Source organism: Salvia splendens, chromosome 6 (genome assembly GCF_004379255.2).
Source record: "Salvia splendens isolate huo1 chromosome 6, SspV2, whole genome shotgun sequence".
Classification (NCBI taxonomy): Eukaryota; Viridiplantae; Streptophyta; class Magnoliopsida; order Lamiales; family Lamiaceae; genus Salvia; species Salvia splendens.
This window is the reverse complement of record NC_056037.1, coordinates 27,022,113-27,044,092: the sequence shown is the minus strand read 5'-3', so window position 1 is coordinate 27,044,092 and position 21,980 is coordinate 27,022,113. Positions and strand designations below refer to the sequence as shown.

Below are 21,980 nucleotides of genomic sequence, written 5' to 3'. Positions count from 1 at the left end.
AAAAGTAGAGAAATATCCAGAAACAAAAGAGGACCGAGCTTCGAACAGCGAAGCTCGGCGAATTCAGCAGAAACAAAAAACAGAAATAAATTGTTTCTTTGCCCCAAAGAAGGACGGTGTTACAACCCACAAACACTATCGGAAAGCTAAATGTGAACCTCAGCGCGAACCCGAGATCCTCCGCGAATTAGAACCAAGTATTTGAAAAGTGAACTGAGCAACAGGCTGTTCGTGAGGCCTCCACCGAGAAGGTCCCTCCAGCTTGCATGCTTCTTCCTTTTATAGATGCGGACATAGCCTTCTAGAGTCTTCGTAGAAATCCCTATTCTACCCTTCAACTCCGAGGCTTCCTCCGTCAAGCAATTTCTTTCATAATGTCCGCTCTTTCGCCAGTTTCCTAGGACTATGCAAGCGTCCTCTTCTTTTCCTGGATCTAGCGAAAACCTTCACACACCTGGCTTAAAACATGCGTTAGACCCAGTAATTTCACGAAATAAAAACCCCTAGACCGATGCATGAAATTAGCCTTATCAGACAACAAGAGAACGAGGATCATTCCCCGCCACATTCAGCGCAGAGGATTCTGGAGTTGGCTGGCAATGCAACGAGGACGACGGTGTGGTTCAGAACGGGGCGATAGAGATGTGCCGAACAGCGGCGGACCGTAGCAGCGGCTGTTGCGGCTGCTCATGACGGACAGCAGCTATGATGACGGAGAATTATACGAGGCAGCGGTGACGAGCGCGGTGGGTGTTGAGCATGAAAGTGAAGAAGATAATAAATAAAACTTTCTGAATATATTATGTCTTCATACATAATAGTATTCTACTCTCGAATGCTTCCGCTGAATATTGTTTCTTTCGCCGAGTATTGTTGAGATAATATTTGTTTCGAGTTGTTGATTGTTGAAATGATACTCTGATTTTATTCGGGCTATTCCTATTTGTTTCGAGCTATGGTCTATTTGTGTTGTTTTTCCCTTTCTTCCCAGCTTCTTTAATCATCCCCTAGTCGCGATCAACCGTGTTTTCTATCCTTTGAAAATGCGGGCGTGACAGTTTTCATTCATCATTGGGCTATATAAGCTTAAGGTGGACTTCTATATAATTCTTTATTGAATCTAAAGCCCAACATAAGAATACATTGATAGCCAAATAAAAAACAAATAATTATGGATATCTCAAAACTTTACCTCAAGGTTTTTAACTATTCACTGATTAACAATTAACACACATTGACAAATAAATTACTCCATAATACATAACCATAAATTAAATTCATGAACTTTAAAACTTTAACTTTAGCTATTCTAAATCAACAATTACCAATCGGTATTACTTACAATCTCAAAAAGTCATCAGATGACCAGGAACTAGTGGTATTCTTTTCAGAATATTACTTTTCGTTCAAGTCCACTTTTGGGGCATTACAGGTTAATCGCCAGAACCGTAAACCTTTGGCACCTCTAGTTCTGGGCGGTTGAGAGTTGAAGAAAATCGTGCCCTAGGTAGTATATATACTAGGGCCAGATTTGGAAAGAAATCTGTAACGGCAACGTCGACTCGGGTCAAGTGGAATTTGGTCCAACAGTGACTTGACCGAGTGAGGGTATTCTGAGCTAAATGTACATAGCTACTCGAACCGAATTTTACCTATGAGGATGTTAGAGTTTTGTATACTAGAAATCACCTTTCGAGTGATTGAATACTGTAAAAACTCTTATTTTATTTTCCAAGGAATAAAACAGATTATTTTTATCATAATGATGTTATGTTTTACATTTAATGGTTGTTTACATATTTAAATGTTATAAGAAACGTAACAAGTCAAAGTCTTTATTTTAGTAAACTGGTTGTGAGCGACGTCCACTTTAAGGTAACACGGTCAGTTATGAACAAAGAAAAACAGAATTTCACAACCTAGATAGGCCTTGACTACCTATCGTGAAAGGTTGTAATGTCAGTCCACATATTTCTAAGTCTTACTGATATAAGATGACATTGGTGTGGTATATCACAGAACGGATCTAACAGCTTGACATGTCCTTATGCTATCTACTAAAAGACGAGGTCTTGATAAATAATTATTTTTAATCAATATATTTTAGCATTGAGCATACGATATTGATTTTGCATTACTTTGATTTATCAAATGGTGTGGGTTTTTCGTAACCCAATAATCCTGATATCTTGGGTAGTGTCGATTGATATCTAGCGGTGCTAGGATTGCTATTATATTGTAACGCGCGCCTGGTGAGTCTCGTTTGATAATATCCTCAGGAGGAGCTCGAAACAAAGTGTTATTATTCGGAAGCTGACTAGTTGGAATTTAATTATTCTATGAATAATAAATAAGTGTTTCTTGCTAAGTCCACTCTTTAAATTAATAAGATGTTAATTAATTACGTCTATAGCAGATAATAATTAATTAATAAAATGGGCAGTGCAATATTATTACTGTAGTGACTTATAATAATATTCCAATATAAGCTTGTATTAAATTGTGGGTTCAACTTAATTAGAAGAGCTAATTGGGGGAGGTCACATCCAAGCCTCCATAGATCTCTGACTGGGCCCAATATGTAACTTAATATAAATAGGAGAATAAAGGAGACACAGAAACACACTTAGTTTTTGTGAAATTTTCGTCCACTCCCAAATAGAGTAGGGGAAGAAATTTTCTTTGTTTCCTACTCGGTGAGGAACTTCTGTCTTCTTTATTTAAGTCCTAGTGTTCTGATAAGATCAGCCCACACTGATAGTGGAATACAGTTCGGGAACCAGTCAGAAGATTCGTGGTCGAGTATTGAAGATCGTCACGTGGAGAAGTAGCCAGCCATCTGCGATTCTTTGGAGAATGAAGAAGCCATAACTTATATTCCATAGAAAAGCATGTTTTATGTTTCAATTAATCAAAAGCATGTTTTAATTCAAGTTATGATCATGATACATGTGATAATTGCTCGAATAGAATTTATCTAAATAATATGCTAAATAAATCTAATTCTCTGATTTATTTGTACTTCCGCTGCAAACACCATAGAGGAACCAACTCGGTCGAGTGAAAGTCTCTGTCTCCGACGAAATCAAATCCACTCGAGACGAGTGTGTTCGGTGGTGGAAGCGACTCGGCTCGTGTGGAAGTTTCTGTAATGGATTCTAGTTGGCCACTCGGACCGAGTGGATATTTTAAGAAGAACTCCACTCGGCCGAGTGGAACTCTCTGGAATGGAACCATCTTCATGCAATTTACTCGAACCGAGTAGATAATTAACCCCCACACACTCAGTTCGAGTGAGATTTCCTGAATCTCACCCAATGTTCGTTTTCTTATCTTTCTATGCCCGTTTTACCTGTTTTTTAACACATTCTAAAAAACTCATTAAACTCCCGAAAGTCATATAATTGATCAAAAACTATAGAATGAGATGAGTATTCTCCACATTATACACACTTTATGACCAATTGAACCTATGAAAATATGAGTTTATCAAGAGACGGTTGACAATCCACTCTCTCACCGTCACTTCATATCTCTCTTCTCCCTGAATTACCCTCCCTTCCAGAACCCTAACCGCTACTAAAATCATCTTGAAAACATAATTCGCAGCCGATTGACGCTGCAAAGACGATGAGAGTTCTACATTATTCCAACGTCAGAGTACTTCTCATCATTAGACGAACAATTTCTGTGACGGGGAGAATCGGTCGACAGTAGTGTGACAGTGGCATAAATCAGGTATTTTTTTCGAACTAAATTGTTTGGTGTTGTTGAATACTGCACAGCTCAGGGACTAAATTTGTAATTCTCTATATTTTTAAATAAACAATATAGTTTGTAAATTAAAGTTGTAGTCACTATATGATACATTGCAAATAATTAATACTATTAAAAACACCCTAATTAATGCTTGTGAGAAGTAAATTTTGTGAATAATAATTTTGAGTAGTTGGTTGCTTCATGATAGAATATGCGTTTCTTACTTTCGTTAGTTTTCTTTTTTCCTCGGCCATAGTCCGCTTATGTTACCAAAGAGAGTGGAATGGAAATGGAAATGGAAAAGCTGTATAAAAATAAGGCATTATTAGTTACTTAATAGGAAAGAGCTAGTCTAAAAGAAGTGAGAAAGAAAAGATCTAGAAGCAAAAATAAGACACATTTTGGCTACGCCACGCAGCGAATTCAAACTGGATATACGTATATGATGAGTATCTACTTAAATTACAAACTGCCACTAGGTCTCAGCCGACTTCATCAATGTTTAGACTCTCTCTAGTGATACTCCAAAACCCAAAATAGAGTAAGAAAATAGGCTCTAAGGGTATTTTGAAACCAATCTTATTTTGGGATTTTAACAAATAAACATCTATTTATGAATTTACACTATAGTATATAGGGGAGTGATCAATTGCTAACTCACTATCTAGTTGCTAACTGCAACTAATTTAAGACCATAGGATTTTAGAAATCTAGTAGTCTAAAATTAGCCATGTGTAATTTTCATTTTTAATAATTAAATTAAAAAGATAAAAAAAAAACTATCAAATTAGGATTTTGGATGAAAATGTCAATATAGTGCTTTGAAAATATCAACATGATTCCTTGAATATGTCAACACAATTTTGACATTGTATATATATTATATTGACATTTTTTTATACTTACATCTACATTTCAATGTTACGTAAAAATTACGAAAATTTAAATTTTGACATCGGAACATAGGCAAGTGAGATCTCGTTAGAATCCTTATAAAATTATCTTTAATTTGATATATTTTATGTAAACAATTATATAAATTGAGATAGTTATAATCAATTAAAGTTTTGGATATTTGTTATAAGTTGGTTATAACTAACTTTTTGTTAATTGACATTAAAACCCTTAATTGACATTTTTTATGCATCGTATTGATATTCGATGATGAATGATCTTGGACATTTATTTAATGATCTAATACCTATAATTTAGTTGTAGTTAGCAATTTAAGAGGGAGTTAGCAATATAACACACCCCATAATATATATAAATCTTGTTTTAGTTTTTTGAATATAAATAGTAAGTGGATGTAGAATATCCTTCTAAGTTTGAGTATAGTATAAATAGTTCGAAAAAAAACTATTTGATGTGACAGTAAATGTGTTCGCATTTAGTATAAATTGTTAGATATGTTCTTGTTAGATATGCTCTTTAATAGGAGGAATCAATTCATACAACATGGGACTTTGAGCCAAATATACTCGAGAAACTTTAAAAAGGTTGTTTCGCAAGCTCAACTAACATTGGCCTCTTTGTTGGGAAATTTGTCTATGCATTGGCAACACATTTTTGAGTGAGAAAAATCATTGATGATCACATCTCGTAAAATCTAGATTCTATATGGTTAGTAGTCTGTTTTATAGTGGTTATGCTAGTTGGTTTCTCCTAGCAACAAAATTTGAACAGTAATTTACTTTTTTCTTTAACAGTAAATAGTGTAAAAAACAATCTACCTATCAAGTTTGCATGGTAAAATGCTGAAGATAAAAAATGTACTAATATATGATAATATCTCTTACTAAAACCACAGCTTCATACCTGACAATTATCATAGTACTTTAACCATATACTAACTAAAGAGAATAAGCCAATACATCATTCAAGAAGTTAAAAAAGAGACTTAAAATGTGTCGAATGGCAGGTCCACAAACATGATTTCTTTACTAGCAGCAGCACGATGGAGGAAACGAACTTCAGTGCTCGATTTAGAATGGATCTCTGCCAAACAGCGACACAACAGATAGGCTCCAAGAGATCAAAAAAATGTTTTCTATATAGCTCCAAAACTGCAGGGTTCGTATACCCCCAAAATCGGGTGTCAGTCATAGAAAATGTTCGCAATCCGCCTGACTCATGTAGAGGGATTCCCAGTAGTGGTCTGTTTAGCCACGTAGATCTGTTTCATCCTTACAGCAGGCAAATTTCTATCCGCGCCACCCCTTCCATGGAAACCCATCCTACGGTGTGGCAATTCATTTACTGCATTGTTCCTTTGTGATGTGTGGCCTCTCTGATAATAACGACCAGAGGTATTACCCTGTTGGGTGGGCAAACTCTTATTTGAGAATTGACTCTTCACAGATCTTGCATTATTGTATCGTTTCCCAGTCTCAATTGTATCGATCTTGCCAGATTCAGCATTTGCACTTGCGGACATGCTCTGAACTGCAGTCTGCCCTGATGAAGCCGTGTTGGATCTCACTGAATCTACCATTCCTAATTCAGCACGAAATGGGACACCATTTGTATCAGCAGCAGTAGAGAAAGTTGGGCCAGTGTCATCTGATAATGTGGGAGTGCAAGACTCCGTGAACTGATTGGCAGTTAAAGATTGGTCAATTGAGTCTCTGTGGCTGGCTTGAGGAGGCAATGCACCCTCCATTTGTGGCTGCAATGGTCGAGAAACAGAGACTGGGTGAAGCGGAGAAGCAGGAATGTGCCCCCATCGAGCATGGACAGGCAAATCAGGGGCAGTCTGAAAATTAAAATCACCACATTTTTCACGATATAATGGAAGTTTTGACATGCATTTCATATGCTTGAAGAAATAAAGAACAATCTCATTCAAATTTCGAATCCAATAATTCACCAATTAACAAACCAACCAGGACAAAAAGTGAGGAACTTTGAAAAGAATAAACTGTCCACGATATAACACATTTTGTCAAGCAACTTAACTTCAGAAAAGGATATAATTAATCAAGAAGCTCTTACCAGAAATGGTGATGCATCAAACAAGGGCAATGGTGGGGGCATAGGCAAGAGTGGAGATCCTGGGGCAAGATGCTGAATGGGAGTCGTAATGGGAGAACTTCGCTGCACAGCAGTCATATTCACACTATTAATGTCTCCCTCACCAATATGCGTTGCAGTAGACGAACCATTATTTATCCAATCAGCTTGCTTCCCAGATGGGATATAGGTGGTACCCATAAAACTCAAACCTGCATGCCCATATTGTCCAACAGGAGCAAAATGATTATAGACAACCATATGGGGAGGCCCCTGAACCCCAGGTATGCCTCCAGGAGGACCAATGAACGGACCAGGATATCCAGCCGGAGTACCATAGAACGAGTCCACACCAGAATGGCATTGCTGCCAGTTACCAAGAGGAGCAGAACTGGATGTTGTAGTCTTTGGGGGTTGTGATTGTGTACCAGAAGATTCATCATGTGGACTGAATGCAAAAATTGGACCCCCCAACAGAGGGTTCACCTCATAAAAGGGGAAGTGGGAAGGACCTACAGGGAAATGAGAAAGCATCTGGCCAGTAGAACTTTGAGGACTTGGTAATGGTGGCCATAAGGAGATTGGTGTTGTCTCAATTGACAGATCTGCCGGAAGAGAATAACTTACCAACTCCTCACCTAGTGATTGACTTGTCATCTGCTGATCTCCAAGCACACCTGCAAAAGGAAGGAATACGAATTAAACTACGATGCAAAGCCACATAATATTCTCCACCCCTCTTTATTACTGTAACTAGAGCTACCTGTCGTAATGCCGTCAACAGAAGCACGACCAAAAGTCTTTGTGTCATTGACTGAGCTTAAGCCATTCCCAACTATCTCATCACTGTTAATAGCAGCAGCAGCAGCAGCAGAAGCAGCTGCTTCTGCTTCAGCCTCACAATCTCGTAATGGAATGCAAGAGTCACTCGGGTGCTTCTCCTTTTCAAAGAAAAGTACATTTTCTTTCTCTGCTACATGAAAGTTGTGGGATACTTGCACATCAGGTCGATTGGAACCTGGAGCACCAATCTCATGTGATACAACACGGCTACTAGGAGGAATAATTGTTGGAGATGTAACAGCACCTGACAACAGGAAAAGGGGGGGAAAGAAAATCATAAGTTTTTCAAGAGGAATATCTCAGCATATGGCAAGTTCATTGTGGCAGAAAATTTACCAAATTGAATTTTCTCTCCAGCAAGCAATGAATTGATTGGACTTGCAGCAGAAGAAAATGTTTTGTCCTTTGTCAAAATAGATGATGGTAGCAAGACTTGGCCACTAACTGGGCTGGAATGACCTCCAACAGCAGAAATTTGTGAATCATACCGAGCAGGTTTCATAGCCTCGTCAATTTGTGTCTGGCTTAGAGACATAACCTATCATAAAATTAATGGATTAACACATTTAATTGAATAAAAGAGAGAACTAAAACAAGATATAGCTGAACAAACTAAAAGTTCCAAGGGTTTGCTGAAATTTAGAAAGGTCCAACAAGATATAGCTGAACAAACTAAAAGTTCCAAGGGTTTGCTGAAATTTAGAAAGGTCCATTCAAATCAAATTGTTAAGTAATTTTCATTTTGATTTTCAACTAACAGAAAGAATGCGATCACTGAAACCCAAGCTGTTTCTGGGATTGGATATATAGCTACCTTTTAGGAAGATATGAACCACTAAACGTTATAGCATACCATTGTCAACACAAATCTCAAATGCACATAACTAAGGATGAAAATCAGTCTCTGGTTAAAGTTAAACTAGTTTTGATTTTTCCCTTAGACTGTCAGATGAACTGGAAATACGACTGCCTCTTAGGAGTTAGGAGTATAAGAGCCAATAATCACTAGCACAGGTCATAATTTTTATTTTATTTTTAATAAAGACATTACTAGAGCGATTCAATATGATCATATACCATATTTTTGCTGTCAAAAAGGCCAGGTTCACGTTCTTTTCCACTGTTAGAGACGACAGATACAGAATCTGATTGTGAAGGCCTGCATATAGACGCACAAGTTCAAGAATATATTAGTTATTTTACTAATACAAAATACCAAAACTGACGTTTTTGCTTAGGAGATGTACTTGATAGTATGTGCTTCAGAATTAAAAGGATGAGTGCCAATTGGAGGCAGGGAAGCTGCAGAAGAAAATGCGGTTGATCCTCCAGTTCCAAAGTGAGAGCTCTCAGGTACAGAAAAGGCCAATTGAGGATCAACTGTTCCTTCACTGCCCAATGGTACTGGGTGTTTATTATTGCTTCTTGAGACTACATCCTTTTGTCTGGAGTGACGTGGTTTACGTGGTGGCTGATGTGATTAAAAAAAGATGTAATTAGCATATAGAAGAGAAAAATGTAAGTTCAGGAGAAGAAACAGATACCAACACAAAATTGCCAAACATGTGCTAGGAGCTTCTTCTGCAATCATTATTACCTTGGTGGTCCATGATTTTGCTTTTATTTCCTTTTCCCTATGTTCACGCCGATCATTTAGCATTTGCCTTTTGGATCTGACTTCAATGAAATCGTCCTCATCACTAGGGGCTTCAATGCCAGGTTGTTTAAAAACATGCACAACACCACTTTGTAACGGAGCATCTACATCCTCCTCAAAAGCATTTCTCCTCAGATTTGCTTCACCAGAGTTTGAGATATTCTGGCTCTTACTCGAAGAATCTTTACCCACTACTTTTGCTTCCCTATCTCCAGAATCAACCTCCGAAGATAGCGTCCTTCCAGATGCCAATGGCTCAGTGTGCTTCATAGTTCTATTAGACATGCTACTCCTCTTGGCCCCACTTCCAGTTAAAGCACTAGAAGAAGCCACTGCAGGTGTTGGTCTTCTTCCATTGTTTTCACGAATCCGGAATTCAGTTCGTTGGACAGATCTTCGAGGTCTCCTGTGAAAACCATTTGAATCTGCAAGCATATCATGATCCTGGACCAATGATCTTGTGTTAGAACTTTTAACTGCATAAGCAAATCTTCTCCCCCTGCCACTAGACAATGCACCTGCCCCTCTTCCGCCATAATTTCTGTCAACATTAACAGACTGTGTCATTGGATGTGCATGATGGGACTGTCTGTCAGATCCCCTTGCCTTCGATTGTGGTGGATAGTTCCTTGAAGCAGCACGAAGCTTCCCTTTCTCTTCAGCATGTGAGCTCGAGTTTGACATCAATTTTCCATCACAGGACCCAGAGGCCACAGAAATAGATGAATGGACGGCAGAATTCTCATTTGAAACTGTATCTACACTCAACAGAAGCCCACCATTAGATTGCACAGATGATGTAGAAACAGATCTTGGCTGACCATTCACTAAAACAGATGGTGTCTCGTCCTTGCTTATGTTCTGCGTGGAAGCATCTTGAGCATCCTTGTGATTTCCAGAGCTTAAAACATCCTGATTTTGATTAAGATGGCCCAGCATGTTATGCGGAACAAAAGACATTGATTGAGGGGGTATTGGTAAAATTCCCTGCGAGATAGGAGAAGTATATCGCAGCTGACCAAATTGGAACACCGGAGGCTGTGATGGATGCATATGAGTAATGGATGGACCAACAGAAGGATGGATATGAAGGGGCATCTGTATGGAACCAATCTGTATAGCAGGCACTGGAGAAGGAATCAAAGAAGGGCCAGAAAATAGCCCAAAGTGAAGCTTGATTGGTAAATCACCCTGACTTCCAGTAGAAGATACAGATGACACGATAGGCTGACTTGTCACAGCTGTAACATCAACTGTTGAGGAAAGTACAGTTGGCTGGGGAGCTAGACAGGTGCTACCTGAGGAATCAGCACCATCTAAGATATCGGCTGCTGCTGCTGTACAGGTTGCAACAACATTTTGACCAATAGAACCTGGCAAAGCTGGTGTGCCCAGTACCTTCCAAGACGAGCTATCAGCACTTGTCCCAGGACAATCCTCTGCAGTCAGAAGATTTTGTTCATCAGATGGAAACCTATCAATGATGACTCTTTCTTCAGCCATGCTGACAGAACCATCTTTCATCCCAAATGATTTTTCTTGATGCCCTATACTTTTCTCAACATCATCACTTGGTATTTCAACTTCAACACCTTCATCAAAACCTAAGACTACATTGTCCATCACATGAGGTACGTCTCTTTGCTCAAGTTCCCGTACCTCAAACTTCTGGTTCAGCTCAAGATTCTCAACATTCCTATCACGAACTTCCACCTCTTCTCTAAAACCAACTTCATCCTCGTCATATTCCTCTTGCTGTTGCATTACATCTTCATTTTCAGAAGCCCATTCTTCATCCTCAATAGTTGAAACAGAATCTTGCACAATCATCATTGCATTATGTCCAGAGTCACCATTGTGGGCATCAGATTCAGTCCTTGTAACTAAATTGATGTCCCCTTCTGCTACAGCAGATGTTACAAGAGAATCTCCAGATGCATCCAACTCATCCTGGGATAGTTGAGGTGGAGAAGTTGGGGGGCTGGAAACGGAGAGTGAAAATTGCGAATCACACCTCGATCCACAGTTCAATTTCTGACATTCAGAGGAATTACTTTCTAACGGCCTTCCAAAAATCTCAGATGGCCGAGGACCTCCTTGATTAGTGCCATAATAATCTGACTCCCTACCAGATTCAGTTAGTGAAGCATGATTATGATGAATGCTGTCATCTAGAAACGCTGAAGGACAAGAGTGTTCACTGACTCCCCTAAGATTAGTCTTTTGAACTGAAGAAACTGAAGGAGGGGGAGGGACACGAGGCAGTCTGACAGAGTACCTAGATCTCCCGTAGGAATTAAATTCAGTTGCATCAGAATGAGGATACAAACGTTCTGGGTAAGGAGGACGAGCACCACTTCTAGTGCGTCCCTGTCCCCATCCACCATCTCCATATCGATCTGCAATATCCTGAAAATCGAAATCCATCTCTCTGAGTTTCCCATAAGAGTCAGAACTGCCAGAAAGATTCCATCTTTGTTCTTTTTGATATCCAAAATCATCTGAGTAAGAGTCTTGCACTCCGTAAGACCTACAAGGCATGAAGCCAGGTCCACCATGGAACTCTCTTCGTGAACCTGTTCTGCCACCAGCAACTGCATCCTGCCAAGGACTGTAATGACCAGTTTCTTGATCTGATTGAGATGAAGGGAAGCTGCCATCATATTCCAGAGAATCCCTTTTCCATGAATTAATAGGTTTTCCTTGGTTAATCAAGTTTGAAGAACTTTCTCTGGGAGGATAGCTGATCTCAGCAGGTTTGACATAAGCTGATGAATTAAATGAACCTGAATTCGTAACATTTTCCACCATTCTCTCACCATCTTCCCAGGTTTCCAAGTCTTCATTCCTAGATACAAGATCTTCTTTTACAGCTGCATTTAGTTTCTCGTTAACGGTGGTTTTAGGTAAAGAAGCATCAACCTTTACAGTTTCAGCCTGCCTTTTGGCCATCTTATCTTCCAATTCTTGAAGCATCTGTCTCGCAGCCTGTTTCCTCCTCTCTTCTTCTAACTGAATTCTTTTCCTCTCTTCTTCCCTGGCAATCCTCAGCTCTTCAGCTTTTTGAACAGCTTCAAGTTGCTCCTGTTCTGCCCTCCATGCAGCTACACGGGATTCTTCATCCAGCTTTCGCAGCCTTTCCTCCTCTTCCCTAATTCTTCGCAGTCTCTCCTCCTCTTCCCTTCGAGTTTGCTCCAAAGCTCTTTCTTGCTCTTCAACGATCCTCTGTCTCTCAACCTCTTGCATTTTCTGGACTCTTTCAAGTTCTGCCTCAAAAGATTCTCGAATAGGATCATGAAAATGAGTAGATTTGGCGGCATCTTTTTTCCTCTTAACTACTCCAACAAGACCATCTGAAAAGAGATCCCTTTCATCAAATCCTGAAGAAATGTAGTCTCTCGAGAAAATATCATCTGAGTAGGGTCTATCACTATTTGAAAACTTCTTTTCCTGTATGGGGTCAGCTATAGGAGGCCTTCTCCCACTAGAAGCAATAAAGGGTCTGGACAATGCATTATTCTGAAAAATATCAGCTTTAAACCTATTAGGTTGGTCAAAGGCATGGCGATCCCGAGAATTACGATCTGCCCCTCTGTTATTATATGAATCACTTGAACTATTTCGTTGCATCTGTTGTCCTACAAGTCCCATGGTCCTCCTCCCAAATGCAGAATCCTTGCTGCCATCATGAACAGTGTCTCCTCCATAATAAGGTGGGGCATATTTGTTCTCCTTTGCCATATTATTAACAGCCATTCTTGCACCAATATCAACTCTATGATTTCCAATTTCGCTAACCCCATCTTTAGGAAGAGATGTTCTCCATTTGTTGACTTCCTTACCTTCCCGACTAGGTGTCCTCACATCTTTGTTATACGGGTCCATTTTAAAGACTTCACTAGAAATAACTTTCCCAGTTTCATTGTCTCGTTGGCCCCATCTATCGTTCTGATTTGTAGCTGGCTTGTGAGGTAAAATGCTGGGCCTTGGCAAGTCAAAATCTCTATCCCAATAATTTCCGCTGTTTGAATATCCAATATCTCGTCCTTGCTCCACAAACCCATGCCCCGTGTCACGCTCATCATCGGCCCAATCAGACCTTGGATTCATGCGAACGAGTGGCAGTGGATCAGGCAACAGATGTTCCTGCTTCTTAATTTGATCGGACATCCTTCCACCAGCCTTTATGTGGACTGCACTACCATTTTCCACCGACGGATTTATTCCCAAGGACTGTCCGGGAGGATGCATATCATCCTTTGGACCCAAATGATAGCTTTCCTCTTTATCCTGAGTAGAATCATCATGTAAGACTTGCTTCTGCTTCTGGTTTAACCCATCCTTGTGTTTCTGTGATGCCCCGGATGAGACAGGCCTTGCAGCCTGCAGAGATGGGAAATCCTCACCTTTCAAAAGAATAGCTCTCTCTGCAGACGGTAAGAATTCTCGAGATACAGAAGCAGCAGGCCCCGTAGAACGAACAGACGGTGGCATATAAGAACCAACTCTACTTGCCCCAGCTGCATCACCCACTCCGTTAACCCTGTTTTCAATCTTCTCGGCCAATGCAGTGGCAGATGCGACAGGTTTGTTCCAGCCAACCCCGGACGAAGGTCTGGATCCAGTCCCAGTACCAGCAGTAGCCCCCGCCCCACCGGGTCCGGAGGTATCAAATTTCTCATGTTCTTTCCTCAATGATGGCAAATTCAAAGGGGGCGGAACAGATAATTTAGGAACAACCTTGGGGGCAGCTCCTCGGTTCCTAGATAGAACCAACATCCCTCCACCCCCGGCCCGCCCCCGACCAGCAGTCGCGGGGCCGCTACCCCCATTAAAATGATGGTGCCCGTAGGACTTATTCAGATTGACGGATACAAACTTGGAGCCATGATTGGCCATATCCGAGCACAGGATCTCCCAAACCACACCAACGCATCAAAACCCTAACTCTGAGAAACTCTCACTCAAACTCACTCTGTGTCTCCCCTGATTAGATCTCGCTGCAGCAACAAGTGAATGAAAATAAAAACCCTAGGGACTGAATGAAAGCGATAACAGTAATCTATTGATTATAGTTCACATAAAATTGTTACTAATATTTCAAACAGAAGAATTAAACAATACGAATTGATTACCGAGTGTTGTCGATGGATAATCGATTAATTGGGGATCATACACGAAATGGCGTAGGATAAAAAAGGGCGCAGGTTAGTTATAAACGTGCGCCTTACTGAGAGAGGAGGGCGAGAGAGAGAAGAAGCCCTACTGCAATTCGTACTTTTAGTCTGAGGGGGAGACTCTGCACATTTACATAGATTTTGTATTTGCTTTTGTTTTCGTTTTCTTCTTTCTTTTATTTTTTATATTTTCTAATGCTTTTTCTATTTCCATCAATAATTAACTCCAGCGGGAGTAAGATCCTACTGTTTCAATAAACTCAGCAAATCATATACATGTCTCATAATTTGGATTTTTTTAGGAATTAACTAAAAATTCCAAAAATTATATAATTTCAATCTTTTAAAAATGGTTAATTTCAAAGTTTAAATAAAAAATATTATTGATAAAGTTTAGTTTCATGGAGTATAAAATCAATACTAATAAAGAGATTTATTAGGAATAAAAGTTTAGGAATTTTTTTTATTGTGTTTCAAAGTACATGAAAAATATATTAAGGGGGCGGGTGGTAGTTCCTACAACAATTATGCGCATTTCTTGAGTTGTTGGATAGAGTTATGGGTTGTTTGGTTCAGCCCAACAAACTACTATAACCCAATTTGTGTGAGTTTGGTTGAATTCGAGTATGGCCGAAGATAATTTGACCATGACTAAACTGTCCCTCTTCGGCTTCTAATCTATAAACCGTTCCTCATCCCCAAATCGCTTAATATTATTGCGGTAAATGCAGATTAACTTCCCGCTCAACAATTCTATCCACACCTATGAATCAGATACTTAAAACAAACCCGAGACTCAGATTTCGGATAATGGAACGACCATGCTCTGAAGTTAGGGTCGAAAAGGGAAGACCCGCCCGTCGGCCGTCGAAGTATCAGTCACAAAAATTGAGCCAGATAGAGGGCGAAATATGCTTCGATTGGTGAAATCGGGGGGTAAAATTGGACACACAGACATCCGTTTCAGCCGAATCGCGAAAACCCCTCTCATTATACCTGCTCAACACCGTGATTGTGTTGACATGAAAACGCCAATAGTAGCAAGTGTAGTGTGGAAACCCGAAGCCTCTGTGCCGGGTCGCTAGATTTATGTGTCGCCTACCAAACGCTGTGAAAGGGGGTTGCACAGTGCTGTTTCGGGCGTTTTTCCGGAGTACCACCCGAACGAAATGGTATAGTTGTGATATCAAAGCACCACAACAATGTGTATTGTATTATGGTGGAAGGATTCCACTTATACTTATAATCATACGGTAGATGATAAGAGGATTCCACCTAGAGTTATTATTATACGGATAGCAAAAGTCATTATGAAATGATTGTTTTGATATTTATATATGTTAACCTTATTTCAGTTCATTCCTGTGTTATGCCATGATTAACAATATATGGTGGTTAAATCATAGGCTTGATAATTATTTCATTCATCAGCGGGTTCTACCATGATTAACGGCTCATAGTGATTAGGGATGTCAATCGGGCCAACCCGTTCGGGTTGTCGGGCCATTCGGGTACGGGCTATTCGGGTTACGATTTTTTCGGGTTATAAAAGTTCGACCCTAACCCTTCGGGTTTCGGGCTAACCCACCGGGTTATTCGGGCCAATGCGTATTTTTAATTCTTTTAATATTTTCAAAAAATAATACGTATTTTAAATTTTCTTTATATATATACATATTTTTAATTAATCATTCAACAATGAAATACATATTTTTAATTTTCTTTAATATTTTTAAAAAAGATTAAGTTATTTAAATTTAAATAACTTATTCATTACATAATTATTTACAAAATATCTATCAATAGTATGTTTATGTTTATGTATTTAAAACATAAATCAACACTTTGTTTCAAAATTCAAACATAAATCAATTCGTAGAAAATTAAACAAAATTTTCATAATGTGAGAGGTGCATCGTAGATGTAACAAAAATATTTTGAATTGTTAAAGAGTGAATTATCAAGATGCTAGCTAACTGGAGTAACTCTAAGTTTTCTTGAATTATGATTGGTCAAATTTAATTTATTGCAGCTGTAAATAAGTCAAATAATAATTTATCTTTGTTTTAAGAATCATCAAAGTACGCATAATTCAATGACGAAGCGGCGTCAAAACACTTTGCACTATTATATTGGAAATATACTAAAAGAAAGCTTTTATATACGAGTATTTATGAATCCATGAACCACATGGTGATTTTTTTCGTGATCTTATATAGTGGGTTGGCGTATTTGGATTTTGCATGGTTTTAGAGGGTTGTCTTGGATGATTTTGATTATATTTCTATATTTTGGTATGTTTACATGTTTGTTGAGAAATGATAGAAAATTGATTAGAAAATGTACACAAAATATGTGGATGTGCAGCAGCCTTGTTTGAGTCAATGTTTCTCGCGATTTTGAAGTCTGATAAACCTCTAATACATATCATTCTCTTCGTCTTCGAAAGAGCTTCGCGTGGATATATTGCACGCCTCAATCGGAGCTTTGTAGAGAAAGTTATGACCGTTACAAAAACTGCTAGCTGTGCAGAAGCCTTCAACCCGACGGGCCGACCCGTAACCCGAACGGGTCAGCCCGCCTAACCCGACAACCCGAACGGGTCAGTCCGAATGGCCCGATTTTAAATTCGGGCTGCGAAATTACAACCCTAACCCTGTATTTTTATCGGGTTATTCGGGCCGGCCCGCGGGTTCGGGTTACATTGACATCCCTAATAGTGATTAATCATATGGCAATTGTAATGTTGTTTGTAAACATTTTACTTGTAATTAAGCTACAATATAAAGTGATTTTCCGTTGGAACTCAATAAAAATGACTTAAACATATCAAAAACAGACACTTCACCCATATATAAAAAAATGTTTTACGTTCATATAAAAACAATAAAGTGATCATAAATATGACATAAAATGGTTATTCGTCAAATCTCAACCAGTTGCATGCTAGTACTTTTATACTCCCTTTGTCCCTGAAAATTTGTCACCTATTTCCTTTTTCATCCGTCCCTAAAAATTTGTCACCTTTCACTTTTACCATTTTTTGGTAGTGGACCCTACATTCCACTAACTCATTCACACTCACATTTCACTATAAAATTAATATATAAAAGTAGGACACACCTTCCACCAACTTTTTCAACCCACTTTATATTACATTTCTTAAAACTCGTGTCGGGTCAAATGGTGATGAATTATTAGGGACGGAGGGAGTAATTAACTTCACCGTTTTAAGAAATAAACCGAATATACTGCCCCCATCCATTTTATATAGAAGTTAAGTCTATTATTAGGTTGATTCTTAATCTTCCTCTGAATCCATGACTTAGCATAAAAAATATAATCCCTATAACTTAATATAGGTGAATGATGAATATTACGCCCTCCGCTCCCTAAATTTTGTCACAGTTTGATTGGGCACGAGTTTTAAGAAATGTAATAGAAAATGAGTTGAAAAAGTTGGTAGGATGTAGGTCCTACTTTTAAAGTATTAGTTTTATAATAAAATGTGAGTGAGAATAATTTAGTTGAATGTGGGGGGGGGTCTATTATCAAAAATGGTAAAAGGTGAAATGTGACAAACTTTGTGGGACGGACGGAAATGGAAAAATGTGACAAAATTTCAAGGACGGATGGAGTATAAGGTTTAAATGAGTGAAAATTTTTATCTTTATTATGGTGCGTGTTCTTTTGATTTTTGCTCTCCACCATAACTATCAATGGATGGTTAGATACTACCTACACGAAAAGGTGCATGAAGGAAAAAATATGACGTTGAGCCAGATAGAGGGCGAAATATGCTTCGATTGGTGAAATCGGGGGGTAAAATTGGACACACAGACATCCGTTTCAGCCGAATCGCGAAAACCCCTCTCCTTATACCTGCTCAACACCGTGATTGTGTTGACATGAAAACGCCAATAGTAGCAAGTGTAGTGTGGAAACCCGAAGCCTCTGTACCGGGTCGCTGGATTTATGTGTCACCTACCAAACGCTGTGAAAGGGGGTTGCACAGTGCTATTTCGGGCATGATGTATGTGATGAGCTAATTCGATACTCAAACATAGTTGGGAGCATGATGTATGTGATGATTTGCATCAGGTGTGACTTAGCCTATGTCATTATTGATGAGGGACATCAAATATGAACACTAAAGTCTTAAACCAATTATATTACTCAAGAAAAGAAAGAAAAAGCCAAAATCAATTTTGCTACTACAAAGAAGAGAAAGTCAAATTGAACTTTGCTACTAGGTGTCACTTAGTTGTCAAGTTTATCCTTTATACACTTCTAGAAGCCTTAGTTATTAAGGATGTGTGTTGATTATGAGTTGTCAAGTATAGGTTGTTTATTAGTTGTCAACTAGTTGCTATGTAATAGTTGTCATTGAGTTGTCAATGCTTTTGTATCCTATAAATATAGGCATTGCCTCAACATATGGAACTCACTTTTGAATATCAAATATAATTAGGACTTTGTTCTCTTCTAAGATCTTGGATTAGATCTTGTCTTTTGAGGGCTTTGGATTAAGCTCTTGTTATCCGTAGATTCGGATTATTTTATCTCACGACACGTTGAAGTTGTTCCTTCAACAAATTGTGTTGTTTCATTTTCGTTAGCACATCAGAGAGGTTCCTCTAATACTTGTGCTACATCAGTTTGGTATCACGAGCCAGATCTATCGACTCTAGTCGTTATATCTCGGAGGAATTATGCAACAAGCTATGGATGATCTTACAACACGGGTGAACAACTTAGAAGAAAGATTGGATCAACGAATCGATGCCCTTCATCAAGATCTCACTAGAAGGTTTGAAGAACTTATTATATTAGTGAGATCTAATCAAGGTGTTGGTGCTGGGTACTAGAGAGACAACATCAACCAAGGGGGAAATCCGAGGCGACAACGAGTCCAACAACATATGGAAGAGGAAGATGATGCAGAGGAGGATAATCATTACCGGCAACCAAGAAGACGAGAATATGCAAATGGTGGAGATATGTACAAAATTAAAGCAGAAATTCCTACTTTCAACGGCAATGCAAATATTGAAGGATTTCTTGATTGGATCTATGAGGTGGAGACATTCTTTGAAATAATGAACATCCCGCCTGATCGACGAGTACCATTGGTGGCATATAAATTGAAGGGAGGTGCTGGAGCTTGGTGGAATCGTCATCAAGAGGAGCTACGTTTAAAGGGTGAGAATCGTGTGAGGGATTGGACACAGATGAAAGCACTTTTAAAGGTAAGATTCATGCCGGCAGATTATGAACAACTGTTATACCTCCAATTTCATAATTGTGTTCAAGGTGGCCAATCTGTTTCTGAATATACTGAGGAGTTCTTATGGTTACAAGTAAGGTGCAATCTATTTGAAAATGAAGACCAACAAGTTGCAAGGTATGTCAACGGTCTCAATGATTCTATTCAAGAACGCTTAGGCATACAACAAATTTGGTCTATATATCAAGCTCAAACTCTTGCCTTGAAAGCAGAGAGATACATAAAGACCAAGAAATCTTATAAAGCCATGTCTTATTCTGCCCGAAAAATATATCTAGAAATTCTCCACGTCGCGAGGAGGTAAGGCATATTCCATTTAAGGGAAAGAAAGTTGATAAAGGACCATCTTCTAGCAACATTTATGAAAAGCAACAATCTAACCCTATCAAGTGTTATAAATGCCGTGAAGAAGGACACATATCAAGTAACTGTCCACGAAGGAAGTTTGTCAACACCACTCGCCGTGATGAAAGTGATGAAGACGTAGATGAACCTGAAAACGGAAAAGAAGCTGAATTATGTGAAGAAGATGGGGAAGAAATAGTATGTGTGGTCAAACGTCTTCTATGCTCAACTATACAACCTGAAGAAACGCGAAGAAAGAAGATATTTGAAAGCAAGTGTACGGTGAATGGAATGGTATGCAAATTGGTCATTGATAGTTGTAGTAGTGAGAATTTAGTTTCTGAAAGAATGGTCAAACACTTGAATCTTGAGACTCGAGATCACCCGAATCCACATACTATTAGTTGGCTCAAGAAAGGAGTGAAAATCAAGATCACTGATAAGTCGTATTCTAGGCCTTGGTTACTGTTTGTTTTCTGTTTGATTGCGTTGAAGATAGTTAGCGAGTTTGTTTTATGTTTGATTGCGTTGAAGATAGTTAGCGAGTTTGTTTTCTGTTTGATTGCGTTGAAGATAGTTTCATGCAAGGTTCAGTTGATTGTTTCATATCATCGTTCATGTTGACCAGTAGGCAGAGTTTCGATTTCGGTGTTTGATTTTTGAGTTGGAATCTTTGATTGTGGATCTGAGTTCATGAGTTATTGATCTGTGTTTTAATGGTGCTGAATCTGGTTTGTTTTCTGATTTTAGTTTGTGTTCGTTGAAGAAGATGATGTCCATATCAAATGTTGGGACCACTTGCTTTTTAAATGCTTTTTGCTTTTCGTCCTTCACTTTTAATTATACCCTACAGACCTGTCAGCCTAGTCACCACAACTACCACTACCTTCTGATATTCTGTTTAGCCCAAAATAGAAACCCAGTACTTTTCGAATATTTCCGTTTCACCATGTCCACGTACACCGTTGCATATCAGAATCTTTTCACACCCCTAGCCAGTAGGATACCACTTTCAATTTCTTGTCTAGGTAGAGACTCAACCCAAGCGTGGTAGCTAACCAAACCCTCCAGAATATCACCACAATCACTCCAACCGTCACCATCTCTGTGGGATTCGACCCCTACCTTCACTATACTACCCAGTAGAAGAGGGTTGAGGAATTATTGATACCAGGTTTTAGGCTTAGTAGGGGATTGTTTCATCCTGATCAGTAGGATACATCCTTGTTTAAACGACACCTACGCAAACCTGCTCTTTCAATCACCAAACAATGTTGGTTACCACTTTCCTTGGGTAAGCATTATCGTTCAAATGTTTTATGTGATGTGATTGATATGGATGCATGTCATGTTCTTCTTGGAAGACCTTGGCAATATGATGTAAACACCACACACCAAGGAAGAGACAATTGGTATTCTTTCATTTGGAATAAACGGAAGATCATCATACTTCCGGATAAAATTCCTAATATTGCTTCTGAAGTAGAGGAGAAGAGTATGCTGACCATCACTCAAAATTCTAAAGAATTTGATCAAGACTTGAAGGAATCAAAGCTATGTGATGTATTAGTTGTAAAAGGAGAAGAGCAACTCGTGAAAGAAATTCTAACGGAGATTCAAAGTCTATTATCTGAATATGAAAGCATACTTGGAGAGCCTCAACATCTACCTCCTATGAGAGATATCCAACATAGAATCGACTTTGTTCCAAGTGCTAGCCTTCCCAACCTACCACACTACAGAATGAGATCGGGATGCTGAACGCACATACCGAGGGAGAACCACCTCAAGCCATAGTTGTGACGCCAGGGCAAACTGCCTGTGATGTGAAGCCTCATGTGATCGTAATTCTGCCTACGTACTGCGGGAAGAGTTACGAAGGGCCTTACGAGTTCCTTCA

General features: G+C 39.0%; 2 protein-coding genes across 6 annotated transcripts; one reads left to right on the top strand and one right to left on the bottom strand.

Moving 5' to 3' along the window:
* Positions 1-5,514: 5,514 nt before the first annotated feature.
* Positions 5,515-14,565, bottom strand: LOC121808371. Of its 5 annotated transcripts, XM_042208816.1 has the most exons (9): positions 14,407-14,563; positions 9,212-14,271; positions 8,862-9,085; positions 8,692-8,773; positions 7,951-8,152; positions 7,535-7,858; positions 7,410-7,448; positions 6,754-7,283; positions 5,515-6,514 (listed from the first exon to the last, which is right to left on the bottom strand). In XM_042208816.1, the coding sequence occupies exons 2-9, from the start codon at positions 14,168-14,170 to the stop codon at positions 5,891-5,893; spliced, it is 6,984 nt and encodes a 2,327-aa protein (XP_042064750.1). In that variant the 5' UTR covers positions 14,171-14,271; positions 14,407-14,563; the 3' UTR covers positions 5,515-5,890. The 5 variants fall into 5 exon arrangements, with proteins under 5 accessions (XP_042064750.1, XP_042064747.1, XP_042064749.1 ...); XM_042208813.1 differs by having other exon boundaries at positions 6,754-7,448; XM_042208815.1 differs by having other exon boundaries at positions 5,515-6,427; positions 6,754-7,448.
* A 4,351-nt stretch (positions 14,566-18,916) lies between these two features.
* LOC121807230 lies at positions 18,917-20,804 on the top strand. The gene is made up of 2 exons (XM_042207447.1): positions 18,917-19,852; positions 19,948-20,804. The coding sequence occupies exons 1-2, from the start codon at positions 19,371-19,373 to the stop codon at positions 19,976-19,978; spliced, it is 513 nt and encodes a 170-aa protein (XP_042063381.1). The 5' UTR covers positions 18,917-19,370; the 3' UTR covers positions 19,979-20,804.
* The last annotated feature ends 1,176 nt before the right edge of the window (positions 20,805-21,980 follow it).

Excerpts from the sequence above, each read along its gene's own strand:
- LOC121808371 (XM_042208813.1), bottom strand. The coding sequence starts at position 14,170 with ATGGCCAATCATGGCTCCAAGTTTGTATCCGTCAATCTGAATAAGTCC. Across the intron at positions 9,086-9,211 it reads CAAAATCATGGACCACCAAG|CCACCACGTAAACCACGTCA; the intron begins GTAATAATGATT and ends TAATCACATCAG. Across the intron at positions 6,515-6,753 it reads TTGATGCATCACCATTTCTG|ACTGCCCCTGATTTGCCTGT; the intron begins GTAAGAGCTTCT and ends TTTAATTTTCAG.
- LOC121807230 (XM_042207447.1), top strand. The coding sequence starts at position 19,371 with ATGGAAGAGGAAGATGATGCAGAGGAGGATAATCATTACCGGCAACCA. Across the intron at positions 19,853-19,947 it reads GAAGACCAACAAGTTGCAAG|AGAGATACATAAAGACCAAG; the intron begins GTATGTCAACGG and ends CCTTGAAAGCAG.